General features: G+C 35.7%; 1 protein-coding gene across 1 annotated transcript in view; it reads left to right on the top strand.

The window, feature by feature from the left end:
- Positions 1–24,304, top strand: part of LOC148113109 (SH3 and PX domain-containing protein 2A-like) — a 99,312-nt gene extending 75,008 nt beyond the window's left edge. Inside the window, exons 4-6 of the mRNA XM_087872852.1 lie at positions 19,874–19,950; positions 23,893–23,984; positions 24,106–24,304. Coding sequence (XP_087728978.1) covers positions 19,874–19,950; positions 23,893–23,984; positions 24,106–24,121 — 185 coding nt within the window. The 3' untranslated portion in view covers positions 24,122–24,304. The remainder of the gene's footprint in view (positions 1–19,873; positions 19,951–23,892; positions 23,985–24,105) is intronic.
- The last annotated feature ends 1,669 nt before the right edge of the window (positions 24,305–25,973 follow it).

Genomic DNA, 25,973 nt, shown 5'->3' with positions numbered 1-25,973 from the left:
AGTTCTTTCTTAAGCAGCCATTAGAACTGAGTTTTCTAGAAGACCAAATTGTTTACTGATGAGCAGCACGTATATCTTTTCACTATTCAACCTGAACTTCTTTTCCTCATTCCATCTGTGGTAGCCACCAGCCGCTATTTCACAACTTTTATAACATATTCAGTTAGACCTGGGGTGGCAATGTATAATTCAGTAGCATCAGCATACTGATTAGACCTTACCTCAAGCCCAGTGCTTTCATATAGCAATAGCACTTAGACTTATATACTGCTTCACAGTGCTTTACAGCCCTCTCTAAGCAGTTTTACAGTCAGCATATTGCCCCCAACAATCTAGGTCCTAATTTTACTAACCTAGGAAGGATGGAAGTTTGAGTCAAGCTTGAGCCGCTCAGAATCGAACTCCTGGAGTGAGCAGTGAGTTAGCCTGCAGTACTGCATTCTAACTAGTGGTTATGGACATAAGGAGAATATGACTGAACCCTCCTGCATTCTACATTGGAGCAATCATGTGCTGTGATTCCTCCTGAGGCATAGCAGCTGGAACCATCCACTCAGCTTTTGCTCTCCACCTTCAACCATTGCAGATGGTCTAGAAAGATACCATAGTCTAAGGTATTGTATTCTGTACAGAGAGATGCCTTCTTAAAGAAAGATATACAACTTCCTCTTTCCAAATAAGTGATATCACACTTTCCCTCAGAGAGACATGAACTCCCTTCTGAATATAGCCACATAAATCTCCTGCCCAGTTACCTGAAGGAGCCAGGATAGGCATGCATATACTCCACAGGTGTGGAGCTCATGCTATGGAGCATTCTGTGGCCTTCCTAAGGTTCCCTAAGCTCAAAGGAATCCCAGGTCTTAATGTAAGATGTTACCCTCTTTTATCTCATGTGGCGCTCACTAACTAGTATATAGTCAGTGTATACCAGGGCTGTCATGGCCTGTGGGCTGGATGTGTCATGCACTGGCCACGGCCACGCCCAGTTTAGCAAAGGGAGAAAAAGTTGCAATAAGTCACATGATGCCGCCGTGACAATGTATGTTTGAAATCCCTGGTGTAAATAATTCAGGGGTGGGTAAGTAGAACCCTACCTTTACTACCGGTTCACAACGGGAACGCGCACAGGCGCTAGCTTTGTTTGCTCGTGCGTGCTTCTGCGCATGCACAGATCATCCATTATGATGGGTGGGTGGACAGAATTGGGAGCAACCCACCACTGAAATAATTGTACTATGCAAGTCTCTAATTTTTAGCTGTTAGTAACACATGTAAATAAAGACAAGAGATTTGAAAGGTGAGGCTTTGAGAAGGAGGAGGAAACAACCTTTAAAGATCGTTCCCTAAATTGCATTGTGAGTATAGTAAGAGTTAGCAGAGAGGAAACTGATCAGGAGTAAACAGGACAGAGCTATGATGAACCCAATAACCTGTATTCCACATTTCCTTGCACTATACCATCAGATTTTCCAAATGAAATGAAATGCCTTACACTGGCAGTGGTTAACTCATAATTCTGGATGATCTCCAGATTCCATGGAAACATTAATTACTCAGAAACATTTTCCCCCGTACCTATATGTTTGCCTCAGTTTTGTCTATGCTCCACCCAAATTCCTGCAACTGACAACAGCAATAGGCGAGGACTGCTATGACGCTGGGAACTGCCCTAGTTTAAACAAGTCTGCAAGAACCTGAATAACTGCAAAGAATCTTTTTTCCTTCTTCAAGACGTGCCTGGATTTTGCTTCGTCTCTCATTCACAGGAAAAGCAAACTTCTAGCCAATGAACTGCATCTCAGGTGGATATGCATTATATATACTTTTTTAAAAAAAAATGGGAAGAATAGAGCAATTCAGGCAAGACACGTGGGCAGTCTTTAGTTACACAAGGAGCTTTTCAAATGTTATCTGCATGGCAACATTATCTAGATGGTATAAATAGTTATCTGAATGCTACCTTTTCTCCTGAGATTGGATTGTGGTGTTTTTCAGGTTTCATATCAGCTAATCCCTTGCTGATAGAACCGAATGGGGAGTTATTAAAATACTTTTATCTTTTGATAAATAGTGCAAATAGTGCCAGAGCATTTCTTTTCCTCATTAATGTATAATTAATATTTTAAGGAGAGAAAGTTTTCAGTTATTTCAAACTTTATAAAAGATTCAACATTTCCAAAACAGACTATTTCAGGTTAACTTCTAAAGTACTAAATATAATTTCTGCGTTTCCTAGACATAGTGGAAAACCATTTATTGTGCATTCCTAGGTACAAAGTTTGTCTCATTGGGTTGGTAGAGTACTGTTCTGTCTGTGACTTCCACTTTCCATTTTTTTCCCTCAGGTAGCTACCATAGTCTGTAAAAGAAAGGTTGGAAATGATGTAGGGGATCAACCAGTTTCTCGGCTTCAAGCCTTCTTTCTCATTAACCCAATAATCTTTCAGAATACAAGCCTAGACAAGTTTATACACAAGTCAGCTATCCTGAGTTCAAGGTGTTAGTGTAGTCTTAGTTACACATTGACTGGCTATGAGAGGAATATAGACGTTTCTACTCTTAATGTTATATTGGCAAATTTTACAATGTGGCACTCTTAAGATAGGGTAGTGCCTAAGATAGTGGCAAGCTTTGCAGTAAAGTTTGTTATTAAGATGAAAATCATATACTAACTTTAGACAGTTTCTGTTGTCTCTGCTCAGAAATTAATACATAGTTCCAACATGTATTTTATATTTCATGGATTATTTATTGAAATATTCTGTTATTAACTATGGGTTATTATAATGCTTCCATATCAAGAGAATTTCAAAATGGAATGCAAGAAGAAAAATGTTAAACATATAAATCTTATAAAGTTAATATCTCAGTATTTAAATATATAAAATGAAGAAAGAGAAAGTGTGTTGTGTTCAAATTAATATTAAACATTTATATAAGAATGTTCCTGGTTGAAATAACAGTAGTCTTGAATTAGATCCAATTCAGTATGAAGACATTTGGACATATTTGCCAGTATGATTTGTTGAGTGGTTTTGACTGAATAGGTCTGAACTGATTGGAAGGTTGAATATTCACATAGATTTAATGGATAAATGTTGATCAAACCTTAAAAATATACCGCAATTGACATCTTGCAAAAACCTGTAGAAATAGTGTCATGGAGAAGACCCCCTTTTAATAATGGGCCAATAGTAATGTGAAAGTTGTGCTACAATCAGCAAAAGGTATCTTAGTTGACCACATGCTATATGTTTTTAGTAATCATGCATAGGAAGATGCCACTTGCCAAGTACTGTAACTCCAATTTAATCAGGGCTATATGCCAAGTATATGGTAATTATATGCTAATTTGAAGTAGGATACTATTTGCATGTCCAGGACCCATCAATATTTTGATTGCTGCATTTTTGGTTCAGACCAAAACCAAAAGTAGTTCCACATACATGCATACATACATGCATGCATGCATGCATGCATGCATAGATATGCCATATTTCTTTCAGATCTTCTGTGCAACACTCCCTTATTGCTAACAGGGTCCATTTGTGCCAAAATTGTGACATTTGGAGTTCAAAATTGATTGGGAGGAACAGCATCTTCTGGGATCTAGACCTTTTGTGAAAGGCTTTCCTGGAAGCTGCTAGCACAAAATATATATAATTTCATAGAACTGTTCAGAGAATTCCACAAGATTTCTGTCAGTTTGTCTCCTGAATAAAATATTTGGAAAGGTTGTTTAAATATTGATTATGTGTTGGTGTCAATAGATAGATTTTATCCACAATCATCTGCTCCTAACTGGTCCTTGGGATGTTCCAATAGTGTCCTCATCACCACTCCAATTGTGTCCATCTCTCTTGTTGCTCTTTGTCTTCATCACTTTCTACCTTTCCCAGCATTCTCCAGAAAGTTAGTCTTTGCATAATGTATCTGAAGTAGGATAATGTGATGCCTTAGTTTATGAGGAAAATGTTTTGTATGTATTGCTGATGTGTGTATGTGTCTGTAAAATTTTTAAAGATTAGCTGTTCCATTTTAGCTGCTTTGATAAAGCTGTCTTTTGTCCAGGTTTTAAAAAAACCCTTACAGAAAATGTAAAATATATTCTATATTTTATATAGGAACAGATTTACTGTGAACTCTAAACATATAGAGAATGCATATTATATTAGAAGTAAATGGCTACACTTGTTCTGCCCCAGCTCCAGATTCCCAAGGATATTGACACACACCAACGGTCCTTATCAAATTTATTAATTAGCAAGAATAAACCAAAGTCCGGCAAAGGTTGGCAACCAGCCTAGAAAACAAGATACGATAAGACTTTTCCAAAAATGCTCTGATGATAATTACAAGTTGTTTCCAGCAAGAAACTTACTAACGGCATGTGACTTAAATAGGCTAAGGGAGTGACCAATTATCCTAAAGCCTTACTCTCGAGGAGACCTCCTCCTGAGTATCCACTCCTGCCTTTTGGCAGCCCTGTGTGCTCGAGCATTGAGGAGAGGCTCCTCCACTTTGCTCTCTCCACTTGAAGGAGCCTCTGGAGTTTCTGAAGGCCCTGGCTGAGTCTCTGCCTCTGGCACCACATCCTCTTCGGCCTCCTCACTGTCCGACGCGAGCGCTGGCTGCGCAGGCTGCTGGCGCAACACCAAACCAGCCTCCTCGTCGTTGGGATCAACCATGATATGCGCAGGCCAGATTGGCATTTTGTGATGCCAAAATGTCTGAATGTAAAATGAGATAGGAGTAGCTGGGTAGAACTTTCTTTGTCCAAAGATATTTTTAGAACTTGGCTTTTGTACAGTGATAGGATTAGGTTATTGTTGAAATGTCACAGAAAAAAAATGTTTGTGATGCTACTGTATTATGTAGCCTTGAGGCTTGTGGTTCACGAAAGAGATAGTTTAAACCAGGGGTGGGGAACTATGGCCCTTTTATGACTTGGGGACTTCAAATCCTAGAATTCTCATGCTCAGGAATTGAAGTCCACAAGTTATAAATGGCCCATAGTTCCTCACCTCTGGTTTAGGCAAATGGAATGAAAGAAATCTAAACTGCTCAGTTTCTTCCAACGTGAATAACAGAAGAGACAGAAGTGTTTGTTCTCATTTTAAGAGCTAAGGCTCTCTAGGTGTTAATATTGCAATTTCTTGTCACAGGCAATGTAATCTAATGAAGATAAGATGGATTCTTCAAAAGAGCTAAATTTAAACACTGAGATTGTGGGAAGATTTGTTTTGCTGCCAACAGCATTGCTCTTTCTTTCAGCACCTAGAAAAATGGGGAAAGGCGTCATATGACAAGTCAGTCACAGTTAAACTCCCTAGGAACTTTTATTATGTTAATGAATGTTGTTCATCTACAATAGGAAGCCATGTTCATAAACTGGTTCGTCTACAGTTCTTTCTATTATATTTTTATATTTCTTTTCTAATGACTTTTATCATTGACTTGGTATGTTTTTTTTAACACATAAAGTTTTTAAAAAGCATGAACTATAATTGGAGAGAACTTGCATCCCAAATTCTGGAAAAGGTGCAAAAAATGCAGTCTATCATATAAATGATGGTTAAACAATTCCATTAAATGATATAATGGAACAGATGAAATGCATGCTACTGAATTTTTCAATGGCCTCATGACATAATGAAATTATTATAACAAGAGGATTAATAATTTGATTAATATTTTATACCTCATAAAGAGAATTTGCTGATAAAAGCCAGTAGGCTATTCTTATTATCTTAGTTCTGCCTAGAATTGTCTTCTATATTGAAGAAACTTTAGAAACATCACTTATTACACTAGGAAGTAAGTGAATTAGTGAATCTGAAAACATAATTTGCTATTTCATCATTAACTGCCCTGAAATGCTTGGGACAAATTTAAGGCTTTGGGGTTTGCCTTTGAATGGTTAAATGATTTAGAGCCTTGTTATTTATTGTTAATACCTTAGAGTTAGTCCTTCTTCTTTTCCTTCACTAAACAATTGGATCTCCACTTGATGTATATCTTTTAGTGATTTGTGGCTTTGTTCTAAAAAAAAGTCATATAAATAGATATAAAACTTTAAGTGATCACAGGCAGAGATCAGCATATAAAGAAAAAAAATCACTATTTTTTATTTATCATCTGATCACTGATTCCAGTTTTCACTAGGTTACTTTTAGCAAATGGTGCCACAGAAAGTTGACAATAAAAGAAGATTAAAGCTACAGCTGTGGAGGTCTCTATAGGTTTGTAGAGATAAAATTAAATAATGTGGTCATCCTTCAACTTTGCAAAACTTTTTTCAAATAGGGCTGTTATAAAACTGAAGAAGTAATTAATGTAGGGTGGGCAATGTAGCAATTTAGCTGATGAGTCATTGGCTAAAATGAAGGGGAATATTTCCACAATGTTAACTATAATGCTAGTTCACTCTCTCCTGCAATCAACAATTCTTTGTATCCATCCTCCAGTTTAGATCCTTATATGGTTTCTTTAAATGTACTAGGTTAATAGAAATCTTCATGTTTATAAACTAGCAGGGGAGTATTATGGGCTCATGGAAGAGTGAAACATTCACAGATGTAGACTCTTTAAATATAGCTACAAAATAATAATCTTTAAAAGCGACATAAAAGAGTCTTATTTTCTTTAGGTAGCGTCTCTAAATGAGCAGGCCCTTTCTTAAAAGTATTATTCTAAAAAAGTCAAATCTTTACCTGTAATCATGATTGAATTGTTCCTTGCAAATTGTAGTACACGAGATATATTTGTAAATTTATCTATATTACACCATCAGTTGTCTAATTTTTTAATGATAACAAAATCACACTAAGAATTCTTACTCTATGCAGACATAACTTTTGAAAAAATAACTCGTAATGGAAATAGCACATATAGCTATAGCGTAGTGAAAGCATTTGTTAGACTCCTGAAGATTTTTGAATATTGACCATTTTTATAAGCAGACTTTTAAGGGTTTGTTCTAAGAGTGATAAGAGCCCTACTAACTGCTCTAGTAATTTTTAAGTATCAAACCCACTTTAAAGTTTTTAAGTTTTTAAGAAATCCTTTTGGTGTGCTAAAATATTTTTTCGCAGTTTGATAGAAACACCATCAAGATAAGTAAAAGACAAATGTTTTTCCAAGGATGCACTACAATTGGGTGGCAGCTAATTAAGAGATTTCCTTTCTCTAACAACAACATTTGAAGATTTGCTCAAGCAATACACATTTTTCACAGCATTCAGCAATATATTGGTACTTCTCTTACTTTGCTTGCATGGTAGCAGTCTGCTTTTGTTCAGTGGAGGTAGATATTCAGGGTTGCAGAAAGGGTGTTTTCTGGGAACAAAATTATGTTAATTGGTGGGAAATTTATTTCTTGCCCATTACAAAAAGTGATATGTAACATTTTAAGTTAAGAACATTTTAAGAAAAAGAAAGCCTTGACTACATTTACTTTTTACTTTACTTTTTAATAGTGTCATATCCTCCAGTTTTCCAGGATTTAGCTTCTGTCAATCACTGGTGTTTTCATGAAGCTTTCTTCCTAGTAGAGTGTTTTAAAGAGAGAAAGGCCTTACTGAGAGTATTCTGTGTACTCCAGATTTGGATATTTGAAATTTGAGTGAATACACAGATTGCTATGCATGCATTCTATTAATGGGTTACATTCCTGAATAAAGGTACATATGCTTTCTCTTTAATGTACTTTTCAGGATCGAAGTCATGATAAGTAGTACTGCTGCAGCAATAAAAGTTATTTTATCCGTGCTTCAGGGTGCCTTCAACTTTCTCCTGTTCCTTATGATCACATGGTTTTGGTACAGTGGAACTCTTTGACTGTCAAGGAAACTAGATCTGGATCTTAGACAGAAAAAGAATAAATTAAAGCAAGATGCTTGCTGCGAAACTTACTTTTTTACAACTGAACTTTCTTTGGTATACATATCAAAACTATTAAACAAAAATATATGAAATGATTAAAAATGGTAGTAGTAATAACAATAGAAATAATAGTATAATTATATTACTACATAAGCAATATCTGACAATCTGAGTGAGAATCTCCATAGATACATAAGCAATAGGTCTAAAGTAGTTCTTAATTTAGGAAAATTAAAACATGAGTGCTAGAGTCTTGTTGTATCACCAAAGCTTTTCCCTCCAAGTCTTATTCTTTTATTTGTAATCTGGTGAATTCTTTCTTTCTTTCTTTCTTTCTTTCTTTCTTTCTTTCTTTCTTTCTTTCTCTCTCTCTCTCTCTCTCTCTCTCTCTCTCTCTCTCTCCCTCCCTCCCTCCCTCCCTCCCTCCCTCCCTCCCTCCCTTATCATGTTTTATGATTTTGTTTTATTTTCAGAATTAAACCAGAGGATATTTGAGACATTTGTCTCTAAACAATGAGGGGGGAGTAACATTGTACTGTGAAGCCCACCCTCAACTGTTGCATCGGCCATTTAGTACATAACCTTTACATACACCTCCCAATTCTATAACAAATCAGTGCATATATAATTCTAGTCATTTTAGTTTCTTAGACATTTGTCTCCAGATGGGCACGAGGTCAATACAGCTCAGTGTCATCAAACTAACTGTCTTATAATTGTCATAACAAAGGTTCAGATGGGTCAAAAAATGGGGGGAAGGAGTCCAGTCAAGATGAACTTTATTGATTTTCATATATATCACAGGATTTTTTATTCATTAGAGATAGAACACAAGCCTACAGAAACAGAGCACTGTTAATTTAAAAATACTTTTCCAAGCTAATGCCTTTTTAATATGTTGAAACTGAAACATTCATAATTCACAAGTCTTGGCTGAAAATTCCCCAAATATCTGAGAAACCTGCTTTCACGTTATGTTTAAAATTATTCAAGCTTCTATTTTATATCCACTATATATTGGTATCTCATTGGGGAGACCAGACACTTTAATTATTTCCTTTTGTTTCAGGGAGTAGAAAAAGTCCTGCCTACCTAGGAAAATAACCTTCTCCAAAAGGCTTTCTTGTCTACAATCTCCTTTCAAAATAGCTGAGTACTGCAACATTAAGCATGAACAGCCTATTATGATTCATTTCCAGTCTTCTTGGCTGAATATACAGTTGGTATTTATACAAGAAAAGTCTGATTTGATTTGGCTTAATCATTATAACTTGTGAACAATTTTATGGCTTAGTCGTATATATGAACCAGGACATCATGGCTTGTTCAACAAACCATGATCTCGCAGAAATTCTGAAGCTAGTTACCAACTGTCAAATTCTTACACATTTCTCAGATCCTGCTTAGATGTGTTGATTGAGATGTTGCCCTTGTGTAAAATAAGTCAAACAGTCCACAAGAAAGAACGATTCAGGTTTTTGATTCATGAAATACCCCATATTCCTCTATTGTAGCTCATTGCTCATCAGACCAGGCTACTGATTGCAAAAAAGGAAGAAACAGAAAATTAAACTTGACTATTATGCATACTTGTAGGGATGCGTTGACTCAGTGGCTAAGATGCTGAGCTTGTCAGTCGAAAGGTTGTCAGTTCAGTGGTTCGAATCCCTAGTGCCACATAATGGGCTGACCTCCCGTTATTTGTCCCAGCTTCTGCCAACTAGCAGTTCAAAAGCACATAAAAAAATGCAAGTACAAAAATAGGGACCACCTTTGGTGGGAAGGTAACGGCATTTATTCATGCCGGTCACATGACCACGGAGACGTCTTCAGACAGTGCTGGCTCTTCGGCTTTGAAACGGAAATGAGCCCCGTCCCCTAGAGTTGGGAACGACTAGCACATATGTGCGAGGGAAACCTTTACTTTATATTATGCATGCTATCTTAAATTGTACATTCCTGGCACTGTGAATTGTATATAATATATGGATAGTGTAAATAGTGACAGTTCAGTCTAAATAAAAGATTTCTCCAGCTACCAAGATTCATAATCTCTGGGAGCAGCTGGGCCGGGAAAGACAGAAAGCTGCCCTTTCTGTTAACTGCTACCATTTTGCTGAAACATTTGGGGAATTCTAGGGTTGTACCACCGAGATTTGTCAGCAAAGTCTTCCACTGAAGAACATACCACTTCCCCAGGAAGTGCTATTTTTCTGGTTGATAGCTCTTACTATGAGGAAATTCCTGCTAAGAAAGACTGCAATCTACTTCCTATCATTTCAGTCCATTGATTCTGATTGCCTTCTGGGACAAGAGACAAGGGCATATGACAACCCTTTAGATGTCTAAAGACTTCCAGCATTTTGTCCTTCAATATGGAGTGAGACAATTATGTGATCTGAATTCTATATACTGTATATATTTTGTAAATATATCTCAAAATAGCAATTCCCTTTTTAACATCTGTATCATATTTTTGGCTCATATTTATTGTAATTTTCTAGAATACATATATTCTTTTAATATACTACCAAGAAAACTACCAGTCTACCCCATCATATACTTATCCCTTTCATTTTTTTCTCCCCAGATAAGTGGATTTTATGTTTCTCTCTATTGAACTCAAAAAGCTCTCTCCAGAATTCTATGAATCTTTTCTTTCTCTTCTAAAATGTTAGGGATTTCTCTTATTTTGTATTATATGAAAATCTGATAATTGTTTCCTCAGCCCCTTTAGCTAGGTCATTAGTAAAAATATTGAACAGTTCAGGGCCCAGGTCAGAACCGTGTGACTGTCTGCCTGATATTACTTCCTAAACTGATGTGAAACTATTTATGAATATTCTCTGGGTATGGTCATTCATCCAGTTATAAATCCATCTAACAGTTACATTATCCACCCCATACTTTACTGTGTTATTAGTGAAGTCATCATGAGAAAGCTGAATCCTGATTGCTTTGCTGAAGTCAAGGTATTCTGTGTCCATGATATTCCCCCATCTGTTGAACCAGTAACATTTTCAAAAAAGGAAACAAACTTAGTCTGGCAGGACCTGTTTGTAACAAACTCATGGCTGTTTTTAATTATTGCTTTCCTGCACATGTGCTCGCAAATATACTGTTTAATCATATTTTCAAGAACTACACCAGCATAAATGGCAGAGTGATAGTTCTGTAATTTTCTGAGTCTTCTGCCTTTTTTAAAAAAGATAAGAGTGTTTGTTTTCTGGTCTTCTGGAACCTTGCTAAATCTCCAGGAGTTCTCAAAGATTATGTTAGCAGTTTTGCAGTGTCCTTGCTATTTCTTTCAGTACCCTGGGATGTAATTCATATGGCAATGGAGACTTGAATTCATCTAAATTAGCTGTTCTGTTGTAGCCTGGGGCGCAGCTTTTTTCTTCCATTACTGACAATACAAAGGCCAGCTGAGGCTTCATTGTCCTTCAGGAAAATACAAAATACAGGTTAAGATATGCTGCTTTCTTGCCATCATCCATTGCTGTTCTTCTCTTTTTTAAAAAAAATCATACCTTCATTCTGAATTTTAACCTTTGTAATATGATTTCTACAGTTTTCGTGGTTGCCTTATACCCTTCTCTGGAAATGCTCTTCTTCCATTTTCTATATATGCTCCATTTCTTTTTTTCAGCATTGCAAAGAGTTCCATACACATCTAAGCTGCTCTCTTAGATATGTCCTATTTTCTTTGAATAGGAATTGTTTGTGAGTGCACTTTCAGTATTTTATTTCCATCCTTCCCAGAGCCATTTCATCTTCAGGATTTCAAGCCATTGAATTCAATTTGTCTGAGTTTTGTCAAACACTTTTGTCTGAGTTCATCAAAGTCAGCTGTTCTGAAATCTGGTATCTTGCCCTTATTGTAATAAACTCTTAACATAATATGGTCAATTTCTCCTGAGGTTCCAGTCACCTTCACTTCTTCAAACGGTTCCTTTCTGTTGGTTAGGATTATGTCCAAAACAGCAGATCATCTTGCTCCTTCTTCCATCCCCTGACAAATGAAATTGTCAGCAAGACAGAACAGGAATTTGTTGGGCTTTTGACTCTTGGCAAGTTTGAGACCTAGCAGATGTTGGGGTAATTGAAATCTCCCTTTGTCACTCATGTGCCTCTTTAAAGGTTTGGTCATCTGCCACAGAAAGGTTTCATCATCTGCCAGGCAATCTATAATAAGCTCTAGTGATGATATCATTTTTGTTTGTGTATCCTTTTATTCTTATTCAGAAACTCTCAAAAGGATTTCCATGTTCCAGTTGGTGAATGTCTCTGCAAGCTTATGATTTCTTTATGTCTAACACGATAACCCCTCCTTTTCTGATGAACTGTTGTCCAAATATGTTGTATCCTCCCATTGTTATATTCCATTCATGTGGGTCATGCCACTAAATTTCAGATGTGGAACAGTGATGGTAGTCTTTGACTTGCGACCATTTATTTAGTGACTATTTGAAGTTAGAAAGGCACTGAAAAAAGTGATTTGCAACTGATCTTCTCACTTACAATCATTCTAACATCCTGATAATCACACTTTTGGATGATCTCTGGCGGGAGCAGGATGGGGGAAGTGCATCCATCTTTGCTCTTCTTGACCTCTCTGTGGCTTTCGATACCATCGACCATGGTATTCTCCTGGGGAGGCTTCGGGGGATGGGAGTGGGAGGCCTTGTGCTATCCTGGTTCACTTCCTTCCTCTGCGACAGCTCTCAGTCAGTGTTGATCAGAGGGGAGAGATCCAGCCCTCGCCCACTGCTTTATGGGTTCCGCAGGTCTCGGTACTCTCTCCGCTCCTGTTCAACATTTATATGAAGCCGCTGGGTAAGATCATCCATCACCATGGACTGTGGTATCACCAATATTCTGGTGATACTCAGATGTATGTCTTGGCCCATGGTGAATTAAGTGATGCCGTGTCCTCCCGCTCGCAGTGCCTAGAGGCTGTTAGGGGCCGGATGGGGAGCAATGGTTTGAAACTAAACCCTTGCAAGACCGATTGGTTCTGGGTTTGGGGTTCATTGGCTCAGGGAGAATTGCCATTTTGTTATATTGTACTATATTAATTTATTTGATTCTTTTTGTTTGTTTTTATTGTTTTAAATGTGGTTTTATATTCTGTAAGCCGTCTTGAGTCACCATGGGCAAATAGGCAATATAAATTCAATAAATAAATAAATAAATAAAATAAAAATAATCAAAATCTGGGTGCTGGGTGGATAGGGATGCATTTATGACAGTTACAATGTCCCAGGGTCATGTGATCATCATTTGAAATATTCCTAGCTCGCTTGTGATAAACAAAAGCAGTGGAGAAGTCAGATTTGCTTAATCTTGTGATTCACCATAGTGATTCACTTCATGACCACAGCAAAAGTCATAAAAATTGGGTGCAACTCACTTAATAAACACCCCACTCAGTGATGGAAGTTACGGTCCTCATTGTACTCCTAAGTAAGGATTATTACAATTACCTTGTTAATTCAAATATTATATTCCCAGATAGAGGAGGCACATGTAGTGGGTAAAACAAATAACTTTGAGGAACAGAAGTAAGTGTTGTAACCAAGACAATGAACGGTCAGATAAAAGAAATCTGAATCTGGGATAGAAATGTAATTTGAAAAACAAGTTTGGCAGGACCATTAATTTGAAAAAGAACCAAATGCTTGCCTGGAAAATAAATAGCTCTAATGATACAGCCTCATTTATGCTCCAGAACTGTATTACCTCCCAAATCTTGTGCCCCCCCCCGGTTGTTGATTCTTCCATAAGTGTCATTAAAAATAAAGGTAAAGATATCCCCTGTTCAATCATATCTGACTATAGGGGATGGTAATCATCTCTGTTTTTACAGAGCCAAGGAGCCAAGTTGTTGAAAGACTCTTCTGTGTTATATGTCCAGCATGATTATATGCCAACCCACATGAATGCTGTTACTTTTCCAATGAAGTTGTACCTAGCTATCTACTTGCATTTGCATGCTTTCAAACTGCTAGGTGGGTGGGAGCTGGGGCAAGTAATAGGAGCTCATCCCATAGTACACTATTTGGGTCAGTCTTCCAGCTGACAAGCTCAGCCTCTTTAACTGCTGAATCATCACGCCCACCCATGTGTCATTACTGCATTACAATTAATCAGTAAATAACTTCAATTTTTTTTTTTGAAATTTTGCCTCTAAATTTGCAACATTTATTGTTTGGATAGCAAAGAACTGGAAGCACCCAACAGATTGTTCTGATGTTAGTTTACATGGAATAAATCTCAGTCAGTTCTTTGGATCTTAATTCTTAAGTATTTGTATTAAGTATTAAGTATTAAGTATTTGTATGTGATTGTAGCCTAAATAATAAAACAAAATAGCAAGATGGAAGAAAAAAGTACTGTAATTACTGCTTCATATAAGAATGTTAATGGTGTTCTTACATGGAAACTGAAGGCGATAACGTGAATGCTTGCCAAATGTACAAAACTGTTTCTCAGTAAAGCTATATGGAGATTTTGTCTAAATGGGCAGGATGTGATCACTATTCCTTTTTGAAAATTATCTGTGACACATGTACATGTATATTATAGTAGAAGATATCCCATTACAGCCCATCTGTGCCTCCTGAAATAGCAGCAAGAAGATAATTTTATTAACAGCTTTTCTTCTTCTTCTTCTTTTGTTCTGCATGACTGATAAAATATGACCTTGTTTTGACCGAGGTGTTGAGCTTGTTGTATTTTTGGGTAGCAATCTTGTGGAATCATAGCTATTATTCTGCATGGAAAATAAAGTCTCATTGTACATTAATGCCTTCTTTTTTTAAATAGAAAAATTTTCTATTAATTTTTCAGTGTGAAAACAATTTCATATCTGTAATGTAAATGGAATTCTACATATTATTTTAGTTCTCAAGATATGAAGTTTGTAAGCTAATAAGTAAGACAGGTTTCACTGATCCAAAACTCAGGTTGTGGTTACTAAAATATCTGTATCATATAAAAGTGATAGTGCAGGAGTTCTTTACAATCCTTCACTGGGCTTTATTCTGAAAAAGTTCAGAAATGATGTATTTAGAGAAAGATATAGCCCTGAAAATACAATGACACAGACATGCCAACAGTACATGCCAACGATACATATATAGTATTCATTTGTTTAGGGATGAAAAGACAGTAATAGTAAGGTGACTCACTTCCACAATATCCTTGTTACAAACAAGAATAATATTTGGCACTTCCATTGTTACCTATTAATTGGTGGAGCAAGTTGGGTCTGTTGATTGTCTTGGTTCATGTTTTTCTTGCCTAAAACAGTACTGAGTCCTAAAATACAAATTACTTCTGACTCTGCTTAATTTTTCAAAATTAGCCAACATTACTTAAATATGTCTGCCTGCCTCGACCTTAAAACATATTATGGGAGTCAGTAGTATAATAGCAGAGATTTTGATTTTGATAAAGATTAGTGCTTTTTGTTGGGATCAAGTCTTAGAATCTGCTGTTTTTTATTTGATGTCTTGTTTGACTTCTTTGAAGTCTTGTTAGATGATTTTACTCAATATAAATTATGTTGGCATAGAGTAAAACTAGACTCTTGCCCAGTAATTCGCACTTTTAGTGTAACTAGTTGTGGCTTTCCAGGAATTTTCTTGAAGGATTTTTACTATTTTGCTACCCTGAACTCTATCAAGGATTGAACCTGATCTTTTCTATGCGAGTTATACCTTGCTTAGGAATTAACAGAAGCATTTGAGTACATCTAGTACTCAATACCAAACTCATAAAACCTTTGGATGATGTGCAAAATGTATTGTTTGTAGAGTAAAAATAGCAGTACAAGGTAAAGTAGCATGAAGCAAATAGGATTAATTATCCTAAAGTTAAAAAAGGACAGGGATATTAGTTTGAGAATGGTGCTCATACAATGACATTTGTTCATCTATTATCTTCTTTATGTGAATTGAGCAGATTGACATAAAATATGGGAAACAAGATACTGGACATCAATAAAAGTTCCAGCTATAAAGTTCTCCTGAGAAGTAAAATAAAAGACACAGGGATTCTGTGGGCTCCACCATTTCCTGTCTGCACCATTCCCTTATTTGTCTCGTATTACATGGGATCAAATCCTGCTTCTTAGGACAAGTCTTTGCCTATTTAGGAGATGAAGATTTCAGAAAGTACATCCAGTCTGTATAGTCCACATGACATTCAGGTGCAAGTATGGGGTGGGAGCTCAATGGATCTTTCAGTGTCTTTAGGCCATGTGCTTGTAAAGATGATGGCATCTATCCAGCATCAGGTGGGAACTGGAGACCATAAGTCTACCACCCTTTGAGAGGTAAGTAAGATTCCTGATGTCAGAATGCTATAAACGATAGCCAGCTCTGCAGAGCACAGCAGCACCTGGGAACAAAGGCAAGTAGTATTTCAGAAATTGTTGCTTCTTTTTGCAGTGCTTAGAAAGAAGGCTCAGCTTGTTTGGGCCAGTGTTTTTGTAGCAGCCTAACCAGTTTGGCTTCTTTCACAATTGTAGATTCATGTGCAATTACTCAAGATCCAAAACCACATTTGTCAATTTATATCTTTCCTCCGAGGTTTATCAGTATTCATTTTATTTAAACCTTGTAAAGTTTTTTTTTTTAAATCACAAAACTGCAGAGCAAAGATGAAGAGGAATACATTTTGGTAGGGACAGATTTCAATATAAGACACAATGAAGTATTAGGTAGAAAAGCAATCCCTGAGTAAATATCTAAATGCTTTTGCTTTGGTCGGAAAATGTGATTGTTCAGTGTGGCACGATCGTGTTTCTTCTGATATGAACATTTGCAGTTATAACTAAAGTGTCAATGAAGGAAAACCTGACATCCAAGTTATACTTATTTTGCCTTATATCAAAAGAGTCATTAGTTATTCTTGAAGACCCAGTAAGTTGTGTTCATCTATGGTGGCAAAAAATCAAAAGGAATCTGTAACACCTTTTCCAACTACAGTAGTCCTCAACTTACGAACACAATTGAGCCCAAAATTTATGTTGCTAAGTGAGAAATTTGTTAAGTGAGTTTTGACCCATTTTATGACTTTTCTCACCACATTTGTTAAGTGAATCACTCCAGTTCTTAAATTAGTAACACATTTGTTAAGTCAATCTGGTTTCCCCATTGACTTTGCTTGTTAGAAGTCACAAGAGGGGATAATGTAATCACATGACTCCAGAACACTGCAACTGTTATAAATGTGAGTCAGTTATCAAACATCCGAATGTAAATCCCATAACCATGGGTTGCTGCAAGAGTCATAAGGTGAAAAATGGTCATACTCATAAGTCACTTTTTTCAGTGCTGTTATAACTTTGAATGGTCACTCTAAGATGCATCAAGACTGAAATGAAGAAGCTTGAGCAGATTTGTAAGCCTTTTGGAGTGATTGCTCACATTAAAGATCTTGCAATGTTTTTTATGGATGACATGTTGTAAGAATCACATTATCACTGAATAGGAATATTCTTGGATGCCCTGATGAGTTTTAAATTAGGTGCCAGTTTGCAGCTGAGTAGAATACAGAATATAATTGTAATTGTGTTAGTTTAAAATCTATTTCTTCTAGTATATTCTTGTTTTAAATTGTGGATGACATTTGATTGCTGTCTGGTATTTTAGTCTGTAACTGCTCAATAATCTGCTTCATCAGTCAGTCAGTGTATGATTTCAGCATTTCAAACTGACTGTCAGATAAGCCCTTGCCAAAAATGTGACAGCAGGAATTTCTTGACTTAAAGATATGATTCTGCCTCTATTTATTAGCATTATATGTTGTCTTTTTATCTGTCGAGTTTCTGCTTTATTTGGCTTCAGGGAGAGATCAGAGTGATCTTGCAATAAAGTGATGAGTGCTTCAAAGAACCTTAGGAAATCATTATGGGCCCAAATTTTATATATTATTGCACTTTCTTGATAATTGAGAGGGATGAACTTTCTATTTCGTCACAAGAACACTTTCTTGTGTCTACTACCTTTCTCTTGCTTATGGCCAGGTTGCTTCAAGCAATCTGCTAATATTGATACTTTGCAAATTTTATTGTATGCAACAGAGACGTAAGAGTCTCTTCATTGTCTTTTAGATTCTTGCAAAAGATTTCCTGGTGAGAAGCTTGTCCTGCAGTACCAATTCTATGTTTATATTTCTTCAGAGCATAATAAGAATAGCTACAGATAAGGGGAAAAGATTTTTCTTTAAAAGAGGAAGGCCTTTTATGGTTCCATCTATTCATCATTTTGTACTTGCAATTCTAAAGTTAGGAACAAAATCCCTCCTTTTATTGCTGAAGTAGATCATATGGCTCTAATGAAGGCTTAAAGGAAAGCCAATTTGAGATCTGACAGCTGAACTCTTTTCCTTTCCTGGAGCTAGACCAATATACTTCATTGTAATTATTTTTGGCAATGTGTATAAATATATTATTTTCCTGGTTTTCTAGAAATCTTTAAACAGTAGCTTTGGTCTTGCTATTCTTGAAAGAATTGAATGCAAATCCAATCATCTGTGCACATGAACTATTATGAAAATCTTCTTTGAATGAATCATATCGGTTGTATACATTATATTTAAAGCTTAATAGGGTTTGCAGAATTGTTATATGCATGCGTGATGTATAATTGAAAATATTAAGTCCAGAACCTAATTGTTTATCTTTCCTACTGTTACTGCTAGCCCTCATACTTTAGGCCTTTATCCCTTCTTTCTTATTCCTCTCTTTTTGTCTGACTGGGGTAAACCCTACATAAGATCTTATTAACCTACTTTTCTACATCCTCAGGGTGTGCTTTAATATTTCTACTTTACTCCTCTAAATAGAAAGACTGAATTAACTACAAACTGCAGCAGCCAAATGAAGACTTTTTAAAATAGTGATAGTGGTTATGAGATTGACAATTTCTTGTACAGAATTCAGAACTCTGAGCAACAGTTTAATACAAATGGGATAACAAATCATAACTATCAAGTGGAGGACAATAAAAACAACACCATTGGATTATGTCCATAGTAATAAGCTCTAACTATCTTCTCAATCAGCAATGCCTTTTAAATACATTGTAGTTACACATTTGTTAGTCTCCATTAATAATTTAGCAGGTTTTTACTTCCCATGCTTTTTCCATCTTAAATAAACATTTGAGTATATATACATCGGATTACCTTTTGTGTCTGTGCATACTAATTTTAATATGAAAATGTGCTTCTTTAATATTGTATCTTCGTCTTCTTCAGCAGATGGCTGAATTCAGAATATGGCTGAATTTGGAGTATTATTGAATGAAATATGCATCTGTCAATACACAAAAATAGATCTAACTCCATTAGGCTAATATTGTCAATGAATTTTAAAAAAAATTCCATCCATTTGGGATGGATTTGTGTTGATTTGAAAAACATGGCAAGCTAAAGGTAACTTGGTTACCTTCTTTAAAGGATGTCAAAGAAATGTGTTTGTCTGTTTTTTAAACACACTTTTATAGATTGCTGTTCATTTCTGGAGTATGTATGTATGTATGTGTGAATGATATTTCTTTGAAAAGAAACATATAGCTTTTGTTAGAAGATAGGAAATGGAGTGGAGTGGAAGGAAATAATGAACTGGTGAATGAATCAGTGAGAATGTTTGTTTGTTTGTTTCTGTGTACTCTTAAACAAAATATTATATTACAATTCTTAATTCAAAATGTGTGTAATAATACATAAGTAAATGAAAGTTATGTTTGAACATCATGTTTATTAAAACAATTACATAAATAGTTGTGATATAAATATGAATAATTGTGCACTTTTCCTTCTCTAAAATTTCAGAATAAGTAAATTTAGCAAAACCCATTTATGGCTACTTAGATGCATCAACTATTTCCATCTGTATGTGAATCAGAATGACCATGATATAAACAATTTTGGCAAGATACATATTTAATCTTTGTGTCTTCTTTGTCACCAGGGAAAATCCTATTCCGAAGAAGTCACATTCGAGATGTAGCTGTGAAGAGATTAAAGCCAATTGATGAATATTGCAGGGTAAGTGACACTTCCTCTTAAAACACAGTGAAAAATGCATAGCATTTATTTATATACATTTTAATATATTGCTTATTCTCTAAATCTCAGGGTGGCATATAGTCAAAACAAAACCAAATAAAGTAACAGAAAATGAAACAATATCTCATCTACCTAAGGCATCCCTTCCACCAGCATCCTTCAAATGATTTGTCGAAAAAATAAAATCATAAGTGCCTTCCCAAGATCTTGGGAACATTCTGTGCCATAGCAGTCATGATGTCCTATACTGTGGTGACATAAAGATTTTGAGAATTAATTTAAAAATTGGAGACCAATGAAACAAATAATAAATTCAGATCAAACACTATTTTGGTTAAAATATCACATATAGGTTTATGAGAGAGACTTCTCTGGGATCCTTAAACTTTCCAGTGTCATCAAAGCTAGAGAACCTCACAGAACTCAGTCAACCATCTATGCTTCCAACAAAGGTCTCAGAGGCTTATACTAGGTCTCCTATTCATGTTGCTTGAAGAATTTTTTATTTCGCAACTATCTTCCCTAAGTAATTAAATGAATTTATTTTATATATTTGGAATCAGATAATGGGAGTAGATCTGTTTTATATTACTGGTTTATTTGTGGAGCCTCTTTTTCAAAATCATTATCATGTCATCATTTAAACCAAATAGCATCCTAGAATGAACTCTCAACAAAACTTCTGAAAAATGAAGTATGCAAAATAATTATGAAGTAGTTTGAATTTCTGAATGTATCTGTTAAATCTGAAAGTGCTTGTGAAAGTGACCATATATAACACAGAATTTTATCATAAGAGAAAACTTTTTAAGTGCATTTTGTGCCTTGTCCAGAAGCTATTCTTAACCTCTAATTACTAATCTGAGGGTGCAAATTTTCTGAGATTGAAGTTGGTGATACTCCTTATGTGGCAAGTTGAATAAATAGCATGAATATGAAGGAATCCAGATATCGATAAATATTTTTAGGTACACTTGGCAATACAGCTATATATGTTAAAGTTCAAAGAGGAAACTTATCTGGGAGTACTAGTTTAATAAGCATTTGGCTTTTTATTGGAAAGTGTAATTTACTACTTTAAGTTGTGACATAAGGAACAACAGTAAAGGCTTGCTGTTTTTTTACCCTTTTACAATCTCTTTATTCATTCACCTCAATTGCATATTTGGGAATAATTATGCACTGGGCTGACTAATAAGGATCACAGCAGTTTCTAAATCATCCAGAATTTTTGTCCAGTTAGATTTCAGTCTAACCAAAACATACTAATGAAACTTTAACATCCTGCATTTAACAGCACAGCATAACCTATCATTCAAATCAGTATGTTTTCATTTTTTTATAGATCCTTTTATATATCATGTATATTGGGAAAATATATTAGTTAAATTTGTCTTTTGGAATGAATGGACTATGAATTATGAATGCAACTGACTTCCATACAAACTTAGAGCAACTCCCACAACTATATCAGGCTACCAATGGATACTGTCTGTAACAACACATCATTTATCTTTCAAATATTTAATTGACTTCTTTTCCACAAGATTCCTTTCTACTTTTTTCTTTCTAGAGCAGATTAAAAAGAATTATTGGCAGTTGGCAGTAGTTAATCAACCTTGACTGATTTTAGAAACTAATGAGCATATTGGTACCTGGGGGTACTGGAAAGGGGGAATGGTTCGGAATTCCAGGGTTTTGGGCTAGATTGGAAAGTAAAAGAAAAAAAAATCCTGTAAGAAAGCAGAAACTTTTAAAACAAACAGAATTTCCCTTTGTCAACTTTTCAGTCAAAACAGAATCAAGTTGGGGTAATCTTCAATTTCTTTCTGCCTTCTAAGTTGAAATTTACATGACAGGACTTGTAGCCTCTACAACATAACATATTCCTCTATAGCTTTACTTAGAATATGTAGTACCTAACTCAACTGTGGCAATCTGCAATCTTTGAGCCGCAATCTGCAGCCTGTTTTTATATTTTCATTAGTCTGTTTAATTGTATTACTGTAGACCAATGAAAATGTTTACTCCTTGAGATTTAGAGGCCTCCATATTCCCCTCTGTCTACTTAAGTCCTAGAGGGATCATCTAACCTTTTATAAAATGGCAAAGGGTGTCCTTTTCTTTCAGACACTCTTTGGCATTTCATTGACCTTTTCATTGAAACATGAATATTGTGTATTTTATTTTTTCTTCTGCTGTGCATGAAATAAAAAGAAATTTAGATTTTGGATGTAATTTACACCAACACTTTTCTTCGTAGCAAAGTCTATTAATGGTTTGGGATAGCATATTAGATTACCAATTAATATAAGAATATAAGATGTTTCATTTGTAGAGGAAATTTGTTGGGTACCATCAAAGAAGGCTCTAGGAAATATTATGGTATGAATATTTTTTCTTCTTGAATTAGCTCTACTTAATGGTTGAAGTAGAGGTTTTATTTTGATGACCCATTTCAGATTCTCTCATGAAAAATTAGGAATAGGCTATGACTGTATGTATTTCTTCAACCTTATATACTTGGCTTTGTATAACATTTCCCATTTGTCAAGCTACTGTTTGTTGTGCTGAAGTAGTCAAAATATGTTGTGAGTAACTTCTCTGTACTTTTCAAGAATGAATGGAATACAAATAAAGTTCTAGTCTCATTATAGGCATAAAGCCAGCTTGGTGACTTTGGGCCAATCACAGTTTCTCAGCCCTTTCTCTCAATGGCAAACCACTTTGGAAATATTGCTAAAACAACTATAGGGATTTGTCCAATTAGCAGCCAGGAATCAACACTGACTCACAAGCGCACACGTGCGCACAAACGTGGGCGTGCGCGCGCGCACACACACACATACACTTTAATTTCTTATATTTCTAGTAGACAGTATTTGAATTACAAAACAAATGAGATTACTGTTTTCATTGCTTGTTTAAATATAAAAAATATCTTTTGCTTGTTTGAGTGATTCAATTGTGATGTTGATATGTCGTTGATATGTCATTGATCAGCCTTTTTAAAAGCACCACAAATGGAGCAAACCTGTAATTCCCAAAATCTCCTGCCAATGTTTCTGCTGCTTAGGATGATAGAACTGAAGTACCCACCATTAAATGATGCCATTGAAGGTATCATAATGTTTATTATAAGCAGCTGTTAAAAATGGGGACAGTACTAAATTTCCTTGGTAACCATGTTAATAAGCTGAAATTTTAAATTTACTTTCTGGTATTTCTGTTTGTTTAAATAAAGCAGCTCAACAATGTTAAAATATGCAAAATGTAAAAAAAACCATTGTAAAATTAATATAGATAATTTTAAAAATCAAATCAATACTAATTATTAAATAATTAAAATATTTGTTTATTAAAGCTTTTGGGCAGTTCGGTTTACCCACAGGTGTCAGTTACGAGACCGCCTTCTGCCACCAATAGCCTCTCACCGCCCAGTACGCTCCCATAGAGAGGGGCTTCTCAGGGTGCCGTCAGCCAAACAATGTCGACTGGCGGCCCCCAGGGGGAGAGCCTTTTCTGTGGGGGCACCCACCATCTGGAACGAACTCCCCCCAGAGATACAGAAGATTCCGGATCTGCGCACTTTCCGCCGTGCCCTCAAAACATTCCTGTTTCAGCAGGCCGGCCTGGGCTAACTTTCCCTTTATATTGCTTTTTGATTTTATTTTAAACTGGGATGTCTTGAATTATCTAGGACCAGAATGTTTAGTATATTTTAATTGGTTTTTTATTATTAACGTTTGTATTACATGTATTTTTATCGTTCGCTGTTCACCGCCCTGAGTCCCTTAGGAATAGGGCGGTATATAAATTTAATAAATAAATAAATAAATAAATAAATAAGGTACCCCCAGTGTTCCTCATCTTTTTATTCTTAGGCTGCTTGTATGTTCAATTTCTCTCTCTTTTCAACAGGCGCTGGTAAGGCTTCCACCTCACATCTCACAGTGTGATGAAGTATTCCGTTTTTTTGAGAGCCGACCAGAGGACCTAAACCCTCCTAAAGAGTAAGCTTTTATTGATTTCTGTTGCTGTTTTATGTAAGGAAGGAAGGAAAAGGTCAATACATTTTATCACATTCAAAGAATGGAAGAGTACCTAATTTTATTTTATCCCTTCACATCACAGGGACATGGGCTTGTAATTTGACAAATACAAATGAGGAATATACGTGTGCTCGTTGTGCAAGAAGAAAACTCAAAGAAATGTGCCCTCTGATTCATTACAGGCCAAAGTAACTTTTTTCGCTTTAGTGACTTGCAGAATCATTATTCGTTATATCCTGAGGGAAATCCTGCCAGTTAACAATAAACTTTTAATTGCCATCAATTTTCCTGGATGGATTAGTGCTCAAAGATGGTATGCAAGGCTTTGATTATGATCCATGTCATAAGTAATTTACAAAAACTATTATTTTGGAAACAGAAAGCAAAAAGAGTCACAATGAGAATACAGATCCTGCTAGGGACAGAGCAGAACTTCTGATCCCTATATTGCATACAGTAGTTAGATGTACACACACTTCAGGCTTTCAGCAATTTACAAATTGCTCTTGTTGGGAATTCTGAAAGATTTTACAAAAAAAATGACATACTGTATATTATCTACCGTAGTTTGCAGAAAATAAATAATGCATGGAAATTTCTTAAACATCCCTGTTTGTAACCCCTCAATGTAGTCCTGACTATTTCTGGGGGATCTTTGATTTGGTACTTGCCTAATAAGCATGTAAAGTAGTGAAAAGATTGTATTTATTTATAGGATGGCATACAACTAAAAAGAGATTTGCAATACAGGGAGTTCTCAATTTACAACCATTTGTTTAATGACCATTTGAAGTTACAACACCATTGGAAAAAAAAACTTGTGACTGATTTAATAACCATTGCACCATCCCCAAAGTCACATGATCAAAATTTGGTCATTTGGCAACTGCCATGTATTTATGACAGTTGCACTGCCCTGGGGTCATGTGATCACCATTTGTAATCTTCTGAGCTGCCTTCTGACAAAGTTAATGGGGAACTCAGATTTTCTTAACAACTGCATGATTCACTTGGCAACTGCAGTGATTCGCTTAACAACTGTGGAAAAGAGATTGTAAAATGGGGGTACAATTCATTTAACAACTGCCTTGCTTAGTAATGGAAATTGGGTTCAATTGTGGTTATAAATAGAGTGCTATCTTTGACCAGTTGGGGCATAAAAATATATGTTCCACTTTATGGGACAAGATAGCCTAGCATCCTTGTCCCAACACTCAAAGAAACAGTCAAAATGTCATGGCCTAAGAATAATATTGAGACAAGTCAAATAAAATGTTCTTAATTCTTGAGCATTATATCCTCTTTAAAATGGAAAATGCATATTTTCTATTTTAATTCACTATGCAGAGATAGTAAATTAATGAATAAATATAGAGAAATACAGTAATCTTTATGATACCATTTTTGTTCAAATTGCAGTTGACTCAAGCTCTGGTTGCTGCCACATTATTTCTAATATTTGCCAAAATACAATCATGTGACCATGGGGGAGGAGGTGTAGCTATTGGAACTTCAAAATGTGTCATCAGTAGCTCTGGGAAAGTCCGTCATAACTTTGAAAGGCTGCTAAGCAACTGGCAATTAACCTGAAATTATTATGTGGTAATTTGAATAAAAGTTTGTATTAATCATTTGTAAGCACAACTGTTGGGTTAATAGATGGATTATTTAAACTCATACAATTAATTAACCAAGGTTTCTATCAGACCTTTCCAAGAGGAAGACTTCTTCTCTGAAGGTTATGATTATAATCTATTTTGCTGATGTAACATGATTGGCTCATGGATGTTTTCAACTTGCTTTCAACTCAGACTGGCCCAATCTCACCTGCCAGCTTCCATCTGTAATGGAGGACAGGATTTGTGTATCCCCGCTTTTACTCTGTTTCAAGTAATAGTTTGGTTCTATGTAAATAGTCAGAAATAGCCAGACAGTATGGCTATTGGCTAT

The sequence above is a fragment of the Pantherophis guttatus genome, chromosome 6 (genome assembly GCF_059756535.1).
Source record: "Pantherophis guttatus breed Tessera chromosome 6, ASM5975653v1, whole genome shotgun sequence".
In the NCBI taxonomy this organism is placed as follows: domain Eukaryota; kingdom Metazoa; phylum Chordata; class Lepidosauria; order Squamata; family Colubridae; genus Pantherophis; species Pantherophis guttatus.
This window is presented reverse-complemented; position numbering and strand designations above follow the sequence as displayed.